At 51.9% G+C, this 9,081-nt stretch overlaps 1 protein-coding gene across 1 annotated transcript; it reads left to right on the top strand.

Moving 5' to 3' along the window:
* The first annotated feature begins 755 nt into the window (after positions 1-755).
* LOC134540950 (circumsporozoite protein-like) lies at positions 756-6,234 on the top strand. The gene is made up of 5 exons (XM_063384038.1): positions 756-845; positions 898-1,111; positions 1,762-1,950; positions 5,269-5,450; positions 5,956-6,234. The coding sequence occupies exons 1-5, from the start codon at positions 756-758 to the stop codon at positions 6,232-6,234; spliced, it is 954 nt and encodes a 317-aa protein (XP_063240108.1).
* The last annotated feature ends 2,847 nt before the right edge of the window (positions 6,235-9,081 follow it).

The following is a 9,081-nucleotide window of genomic DNA, read 5'->3' as shown; positions in this document are numbered from 1 at the left end:
AGAACACGTGTGTGCGAAAAGTAAAACGAAAACTCGCGACCGTAACTGCTCAACGACAAGCTCGACTGCAAAGTTTATGAAAACGTCTCCGCACGGCAAAAGTCTAGTGGCTCTGCAAATACCGCGCCCACTTGCCTCACCGTCCCGGAGCGACGTCCCCAAGACGTCCGTCGCCTCTCGTGCCGGGTCCACGACTTGCTCCCGCTAGCGCGAAGCGATGACACTCGCGTGACCGCTGTCTGCCGAGTCCTGGCGACGACTGACTACTCCCCTGCCGCGCCTCAGCGCCCGCGTCTCCCCCCTTCTCCGCGAGCCCGCGGAACGCGCTCATTGGTCACAGGTGGAAGCCACGGCCTTGGCGCCCGGTGAACAATTAAAACTTTCAAAATACAAAACCCTTCAATACAAAATTAATTTAAATAAAATATAAGCAAAAATATGAACAAAAACGTAAAGCAAAAATATATTTACAATAAAATAATAAGTAATATCCTGTAAAGCAAACATATGTTGCACGTCACCGACACTTGCGTCGCAGAACACACTCAGAGATGGCGCTGGCGAGGCATAACGGCCTGAAGGAGCCGGGGAGACACTTGGGTCGACGTCATATGCCCCCCCTCCGACGAGGCCGTTATGTCCGGCAGTGCCACTCATTTACCCGCATGGACGTGATGCATTGGGTCGCTGTACTGGAACACTGACATGGTGTGTCGGGCGTCGTCGTGGTGTCCGCGCTGACCATACCTGCTGCCATGGGGGCGGCCGAGGAGGGCGGCGGCAGCAGCGGTGTGGCGGCGTCTTCCGCGGCAGGTGTCGGCGCGCCCCAGGTGGCTCGCGTGGCGGTGCGGCGGCGGTGTGGCAGCACCTTTCGCGGCAGGTGTCGGCGTGCCCCAGGTGGTGCGCGTGGCAGGTGGCGGTGGTGCGTCGGCACCTTCTGCATCAGGCGGCGGCATGCCCCAGGTGGTGCGCGTGGCAGGCGGCATCGTGCCCCAGGTGGTGCGCATGGCAGGTGGCGGTGGTGTGTCGGCGCCTTCTGCATCAGGCGGCGGCATGCCCCAGGTGGTGTGCGTGGCAGGTGGCGGTGGTGTGGCGGCGCCTTCAGCGGCAGGTGTGATGGGTGTAGGCGGCGCCGGGTTGACTGTGAATGGCTCGACAGGTGGCTGATTCCCTTGAGAGTGTTGCAAAATCGTCGTTTTGCGATGCCGTTCCATGCCAGCAGCTTTCTCAGCACCTGTGGGCGGCGCCGTCGGGGTACTTCCTCCAAGTGGTCTTGTGTTGTTTTGTCCTCTGGTGGACGTGGCAGCACGGCCGGTTCGCACAGCGTCAGCCCACTGTGAGCCTTCATGGCAGTTGGGGGCGGCGGCGTCGGTGGTGGTGGTGTGATGACCACGGCATCGGTGGTGGTGGTGTGATGACCACGGCATGGTATGGCGTTGACTCGGCAGTCTCGTAGTGTGTTGTCTCGCTGACGATGTTGTCCGACGTCGCACCAGCTATCCACTGGTCAGCTGGGGGCTGCGACGTCGGAGGCGGTGTCTGGTTTTGTAGCATCGGTTGCGGCTGCGTGGGTTGCAGCGTTATCGGGAGTGTTGTTGTCTCAAGCCTTGACATTGTGAGCAACATGTCGGCGTCCGCACAGTAGGACCACTCGGTTTTCGTGGTCGTCTGGCCCCAAGAAGTTGTGGATAGGTGAACTTCCGGAGGCGGCATCGGCGGCGGCATCTGGAGTGGCAGCATCTGTTGTGGCGGCTGTTGCAGCGGCGTCTGGTGTGGTGGCGGCGTCTGTTGTGACAGCGTCTGTTGCGGCGGCGTCTGGTGTGGTGGCGTCTGTTGTGGCGGCATCTGGAGTGGTGGCGTCGGCGGCGTCTGTTGCGGCGGCTGTTGCGGCGGCATCCGGTGTAGTGGCGGCGGCGTCTGGTGTGGTGGTGTCTGTTTCGGCGGCGTCTGGTGTGGTGGCGGCGTTTTTTGAACTGTCGTCTCACGCAATGGCAACGTGTCGGCGTCCGCACAGTACAGCTTCATTCGGCACGGTTCACATGTAAAGCCAAACATCCATGCCTCTTCACGAGCGGTCGGATGTAAACATTCCTCGTGCCTCAGATTCCCACACTCCTCGCAGAACCACCCATCAGGTGTCCCGCCGGGGCATGAATGCGCACAGCATTTCGTCATGCCGTACATCCGGTATTCGAAACAAAATCCACATTCATAATTGGTAAAGTGCTCGCAACTCTCGCCTGACTCTGGAAAGTCTGCATCGGCCCACGACTCATATGCTTCCTGGAAGTCGTTCATGATTGTCACGACGTGTAGCCTCTGTGTCGTAGTCGCGATCGCTCAATCTCAGTCACGTTTCGGGGTGTCTGCTCAGGCGCCAGCAGGTTCCCGTTCCACTCTCGACTCGTGCACGTCTTGTCTCGTTATCCACACCACTCGCCCTGCTCGTCCTTATCTGCCATTATCCGTTACTCGTCTTCCCTGCGTATTCAATCTCCGACTTATCTCGTATCTTCCCGCGACTTTATCTCCCCTAGGTCGGCGATCTCTTCCCGTCGCGAGATACCTGATCCGCGCGGCCAGCGATAAGCCGCGCTGCTCCGCCGTGCGAAATACGATGCCGGCGTGAGACGCCCCGCGTTATCTCGCTCCCGCGCCGCTGTGTCGCGCCCGTTTCCTGCGCAGCTGCTCCCATGTCTCACGACTGTCTCCGCGTCTCGTCTCGCCCCGCACACGATGTCCGAAAAACTATGTCCAATGTCCCGCGCACTACGACTTTTGCCACTGTTCAATGTTCCGCATGCGTAGTCTTTTAACATAGACAAAATTCGAAAACGTATTTTGGCTAGGCCACACTAGTTAGGGTGCCACATGTCGTTGTCTGGTCAACTAGTTCCTGACAATGCTGCTGTACTGCCGGCTACTCAGGGTTCGGTAGAGAGGGGGTTCAGGCCGCGTGGCCGAGGAACTTAGTCTCCAGAGATTAAATGAAAACAATTCTAATAAAGTTTGATGGTCCTTTATGTACAAGACCCCGAACACTTTACATGGGGCTGCCACATTTCTGCCTGTGACTAATTCGAGGTAGGTCGAAACCCGATTCCGCGCACTGATCCAGTTAAGAAAATTACGGGACGTCCCGCCCGTGATGACTATCACTCCCACGGTAAAGAATATACTCCTTAAGACCCGCGCGTGATAGGATGTCTGTCTGACTGTATTCTGCACAGGCCAGAAAGAAATTAAAAGAAAAAAAATAACACAGAACCTAAGACTGCGAATGACCAGAATGAAACAAAGAATCGCAACTCGCCCGAATTGACAACAGAACACGTGTGTGCGAAAAGTAAAACGAAAACTCGCGACCGTAACTGCTCAACGACAAGCTCGACTGCAAAGTTTATGAAAACGTCTCCGCACGGCAAAAGTCTAGTGGTTCTGCAAATACCGCGCCCGCTTGCCTCACCGTCCCGGAGCGACGTCCCCAAGACGTCCGTCGCCTCTCGTGCTGGGTCCACGACTTGCTCCCGCTAGCGCGAAGCGATGACACTCGCGTGACTGCTGTCTGCCGAGTCCTGGAGACAACTGACAACTCCCCTGCCGCGCCTCAGCGCCCGTGTCTCCCCCCCTTCTCCGCGAGCCCGCGAAACGCGCTCATTGGTCACAGGCAGAAGCCGCGGCCTTGGCGCCCGGTGAACAATTAAAACTTTCAAAATACAAAACCCTTCAATACAAAATTAATTTAAATAAAATATAAGCAAAAATATGTACAAAAACGTAAAGCAAAAATATATTTACAATAAAGTAATAAGTCATATCCTGTAAAGCAAACATATGTCGCACGTCACCGACACTTGCGTCGCACAACACACTCAAGAGATGGCGCTGGTGAGGCATAACGGATTGAAGGAGCCGGGGAGACACTTGGGTCGACGTCATTAATCTTTAGACTTCATTCATACAAATAATAAAATTTAACTTACTATTCCAATGACGTTTACGAACTGATCTTTGTGTTCCTTTTTTTGTGTGAATGTCGTCTTCCACAAAATGTTTTTCACACACATAATGGGATCTTTTAAGTACAAACTTGTCTCATGGAATTGCTTTCTGCCACAATTGCCTAACATTGTCATCATTGGGAACTCGGAATATTGCAACTTTCTCGTCCGACTTTGCCTGATAATTTGTTTTGCACCCAGGTGCAACACAATGGTTAGGCATTTTCACAATTAAAATAATATACGCTTATTCTCTTTACTAACAATCAATGCTCCTTGCTCACAAAGAAGTTCCCGGCTTCCCGCCAATGCCGATGTGGAAACTATACTTCGTAACCTAATTTACCTAATTTATGAAATAATTCGCAAACTTATAAAACATAAAAACATCCAATTTAATACTGTATCGATATCTGGAGATTAATGTATTTTTAACATTTAAATGAAAATTTAAATGATTATTATGTTGAGTTGATCATAACAACAAAGCTTAAAGTACCACCGAAGAACAACCAGCGCTACAGGTCAGATGGTGGAGCGGAGCGGAACTACGGAGACATTAGGTGTGCCACTTTTGCATGCTGGCCGGGTTGGGGAGTGTCCAGACCTCCCCTTCTTAGACAGTGGATCGTACCATTTCTTTGCAACTTGACAACGAAAAATTACAGCCAAATACAACCGGAGAAAGGTTTAGCGTGTAATAGTTGGCATCATTGTTCACAAGCTTGGTGCAAAAAGGCACATAAATTCTATTTATTTCTCTTGCTCGTGTTTTTGTTTATATAAACAGCGAAAGCAACCTCAACCTGTCCTCGATAATTGTGTAAACATTAACCTCCGTATCACACCTCACTGTTATTTTTACAAGAATGTGTGATAAGTGCAATGACCCAAGGGCATAACCTGCCGCTACCCGGCGAGTTGACACCCCACGGTGTTCCGCGTCCAGAAAAACACCAGGAGGAGCACAACACACGACACACCCACAAACACGACACGGCCCGAGTGCGACAAGCACACTACAGCCAGGAGATAATGCCACAGACTACACGACCACCGGCACAACTGCGGGCCGGCGACCGGGTCTTCGCCTGGGCATACCCCCTGTCGGCAGCGCCGCGCAACTACTGCACTGGACTCACCCCCCGCTGGGAGGGCCCCTACACCGTGACACGGTGCCTAGGGACGACATTCTACATGGTGGACCTACACGGCCACCGCGTACAGAAAATCCACTGAGACCACCTGTGAGTGGCTGCGATCCCAGGGGAACCACTTTCGACCGAACCCGACCAAGGGGACCCGGCCGACGGGGGCCAGTCACTCCTCCCGGCGCACGCCCTCCCGGAGGACTCGAGCGACCGCGAGAGACAGCCAAGGACGCCACTCTGGAAGGTCAGGAACACCTCGCCGATGGAGGACTGGAAGCGGACACCCCACATGACCCCTGTGGGCACCCTGTCCCGCAGCAACCCCTAAATGATGGGAGACCCCAGAGAGCGATACTCCACCCCCCCCCCACAGGCAAGAGGAGCCTGCAGGGACATACACCACGCCGCGCCAGCGGAGAAGGGGCCGGGCCCGCCATGCCCGGTGCTGGGTAATGGAGGACGCGGAGGAAGTCTCCAATGACCATGCCGGAGCACTCCCTAGTGTGGAGCCCATCATCTCCGACCCGGATAAGGCCGAGGCGGAATCGCCCTAAAGCCCGACGAGGGGCGATTGGGGACACGCGGATGCTACTTTCCACGTTACCGTCACGTACCCGCGACGGACGCGGCACAGACCAGCAAGATTGCAGGGGTTTGTCCTAGACACCACACAGTGGCGGAGCTCACCCAGCCCGACACTGACAACCGAGCAGGAACGCCAGCTCTACTAGCAACAACGTTCGACGAGCCCCGAGGGGAGTAGCCAGCGAGAGCGCCCCCGACAGGAGCGTCGGCCTGGGCAGTCTCATCGAGCTGCCTCTCACTTCATGTGCCGCAGTGCCACCTCCAGCTGTCTCCGCAGCATCCGAGACGGTGTCCGCCAGAGCCAACACTTTACGCACGGTGGCACCGCCTCCTGGCCCACCTGCCCCCGCAGCGTCCGAGGTGGCGTCCTCCAGTGCCAGTACTTCACGTGCCGCGCCGCCTCCTCCCGGCCCAGCTACCCCGCAGCGTCCGAGGCGGCGTCCGCCCGCATCAAGATGCTGCGAGACACAGGACATGAAGGTTGCCGGCTGTGCTAGGGGGTCATCGAGCCACGGGATCGGGAACAGGCTGCAGAGACGGGCTTCCGCTGAAGGGGGGGACGTTTGACGTCGTCCCGACCCTGGCCTCTAAACCCGTGCTCCACACCGCTAGTACCACATCCCGTTTTCGTAGCGCGCCGCTAGCCCAGCGGGAATGAGTCAGGCGAGCGTCTCGGGGGTGACCCCACTAGACTCAAATAAACTTCAGGGCACAAAACCCTGGGGGTTCGACCACATAAAACAATTAAGGAACAAGACATTAGGACACAATTATTAATTCACAGGCATTAAACAAGTGCATCGTAGCTACTCCGTGCGAGCACTGCACTCACAGAGTAGACAACGATCCTCATTACCAGTCACCGCGGCCACTGGCCTTAATTAAAGTGCCTGTGACAATGATCGAGTTAGACTAGGAGAAATCCAACTAAAACAGTTCACAGTGAGACAATATGTTAATAAACTTACAGTCGCCCACATAATGCCACAATCCAAATAATTAAATACTATAAAACAGTTGTTAAGCCTTAAGCACCCATTTACCAGGTTCTGCCCTTTAATTAAGCACCTGGAACATGTTTTTAGCTTAATAATAGAGCAAATTAAGTTGATATAAGTTTTTGGCACCGACTCACAAAGGAGGTGGAAGATTCCCTCTCTTGCTAGGCGGCCATGTTCGGCAGTCTCCAACCACTCCGCGCCGGGTCAAGACATGTGTCCTTGAGTAGCCTTCAATTTTGTTCCACCGATCGTTTACTCTGCACTTCATTTAATAACCAAACCTTTTTAATTCATTGCTGCTCACATAAACTCGGCGTGTATTTCGCAGATCACGCAATTTACGGCACTGGCCGACTCAAGCCAACTCGTTTTCGTTAAGATCGCCACGCATACGCCTGCCGGCTACAACCTCACGTAAGTGTCGAATAGAAATTAGGATCACGCTATTGAGTCCTCCTAAGACAGATAACTTTCGGCACTGGCCGTCTCCAGCGAACTAGTAATCATGTCCCTGCGAGACTGGCGCGGCAAATTCACAGTGTTATGTTAGTGTCGTGTTTTTTTTGTAATCAATCAGCGTGTGTTAGTGTAATAGTACATCGGCTCAGATGCTGCATAGCGCATTATCATAGCTTTTGTAGCAGTTCTGCCACCGCGTAGTGTATGTGTAGGGAGTACAGCGTACCAATGCATACCACCGGAAAAGCCAATATGATATAAACTGTGTCGCCTATGATTATTCCGCACCATTCTGTCCTCCACACGGCCGTGCGGCCTCACAGCCAAGTAGGGAGTTTGAGGGTAGATTTCCAGCCGCGTACCTGGCGGGGCTCGTGGGGGCAGAGTACCCGTGACCCATCACCAATGGCCTAGTGTCCCAATAGCCTCCCCCCCCCCCCCCGCCCTGCCAGAGGCCAACAGCAGCACTGCGACGTCCGTAGCGCCCGTTAGGTACTTACCAGGCCTTCTACAGAGGCCTGGTAACGGCAGAATAAACAGGCATCTGGTAATTATCTCCAGACCCCAGCCGACCATCTTTGTCACAGACAGTTCATTCAAAATGAGCAAAAAGTAATTTTTCATACCATACGTTATGCCTACATCTCTCATCTGGATTACATCGATACCATTGAGTAAATTTGTAATGTGCTCGATTAGGTGAAAAATACATACCATTACTTCATATTGTCGTCACCTGATGCGTGCCATCTGCCTTTGTCAGTGTACCTCATATGTAAAAAGTACTGCGAAAGTAAAGTACAGATAACTTGGTGCTGTACATGAATGCGTACTTCAGAAGGTAGTGCATACAATCTGAGCAGGAGAGGCTGGTATTCGTCCAGTTCCAATTTCGTAATTCTGTCATCGGAAATTACCAGGTCTTCCTCATTAAGAATTTCGTTTTCCATATTTATTCGACTCGTGTAAAATACTGAAAAGAACTTTATTCTATCAGGACTGGTAGAGAACTGTTCTTTGGCATGCCAATGTGATTACTTTTATAACTGCTCGGTGTACATACTTGTGCAGACGTAATGTAATTTCTTTGTCTTGAAAATTCGTCAAGCATTTTTGCTAGTCAACGATTCTGACGACGACTTTGTGTGCGCTCTTCACAACGACTGAAACATAAATTATACTTAGCGGTACTTCAACCAGTTTATATTATATCCTGGCGGCACTATTGACGAAAACTCGTGTAATGTGTTAAGTCTTCCGTCGAGATATGTTCCACTTGACAAATTGCAGTTTATTCGTGTGACATTCACAGAGAATATGTTTACTGCGCGTGTAGATTCGCACGTCTTTCCTGCACTGTAAATCTTTGTTTCGCATCCAAGCATAGGCGTGCCTACAGGGGGGGCCAGGTGGGCCATGGCCCCCCCTAATGTAATCACTCAGATCGGCATTTTCTCTAATGCGTTCGTTAATATTCGTATATTCCTGGCACTGTGACACTCAAACTGTTTTTCAGTGTTGCAGCGTGCTAATTAACAATATTTTAAAACATTTTATCGTTCTGGAAATGCAGCCGCCTTAGTTTATTTAAAACACGAGTTCCCTTAAAACGGCCAAACAAAAATTTTTTTAAGAGGTTTGTTAAAGTTCTGTTGTCTGAATTGCTGTGTTTGCATTCACTAAAAAGAAGTTCATTTCAAGGTAGATCTGGACCAAGCTATTGGAAAATTCGAGGGGGAAAAATGTGTAAGTACCCTTTATACATTTGTCTATGGAAAAAAAAAAACATATTTTCAAGATTGTTAAAATTATATGGATATAAATATTAACTAGTAAACATATCTCGTTGATACTGCACAAAAATATAAACACGGCATTGAGTGA

This window comes from Bacillus rossius, chromosome 17 (genome assembly GCF_032445375.1).
Source record: "Bacillus rossius redtenbacheri isolate Brsri chromosome 17, Brsri_v3, whole genome shotgun sequence".
Taxonomy (NCBI): Eukaryota; Metazoa; Arthropoda; class Insecta; order Phasmatodea; family Bacillidae; genus Bacillus; species Bacillus rossius.
This window is presented reverse-complemented; position numbering and strand designations above follow the sequence as displayed.

What these genes read in the sequence shown, in the direction of transcription:
- LOC134540950 (XM_063384038.1), top strand. Translation starts at nt 756, where the DNA reads ATGGGGGCGGCCGAGGAGGGCGGCGGCAGCAGCGGTGTGGCGGCGTCT. An exon ending in CCCAGGTGGCTCGCGTGGCG is followed by an intron (nt 846 to 897) that starts GTGCGGCGGCGG and finishes GGCGTGCCCCAG; the next exon opens with GTGGTGCGCGTGGCAGGTGG. An exon ending in GGACACCCCACATGACCCCT is followed by an intron (nt 5,451 to 5,955) that starts GTGGGCACCCTG and finishes CGGCCTGGGCAG; the next exon opens with TCTCATCGAGCTGCCTCTCA.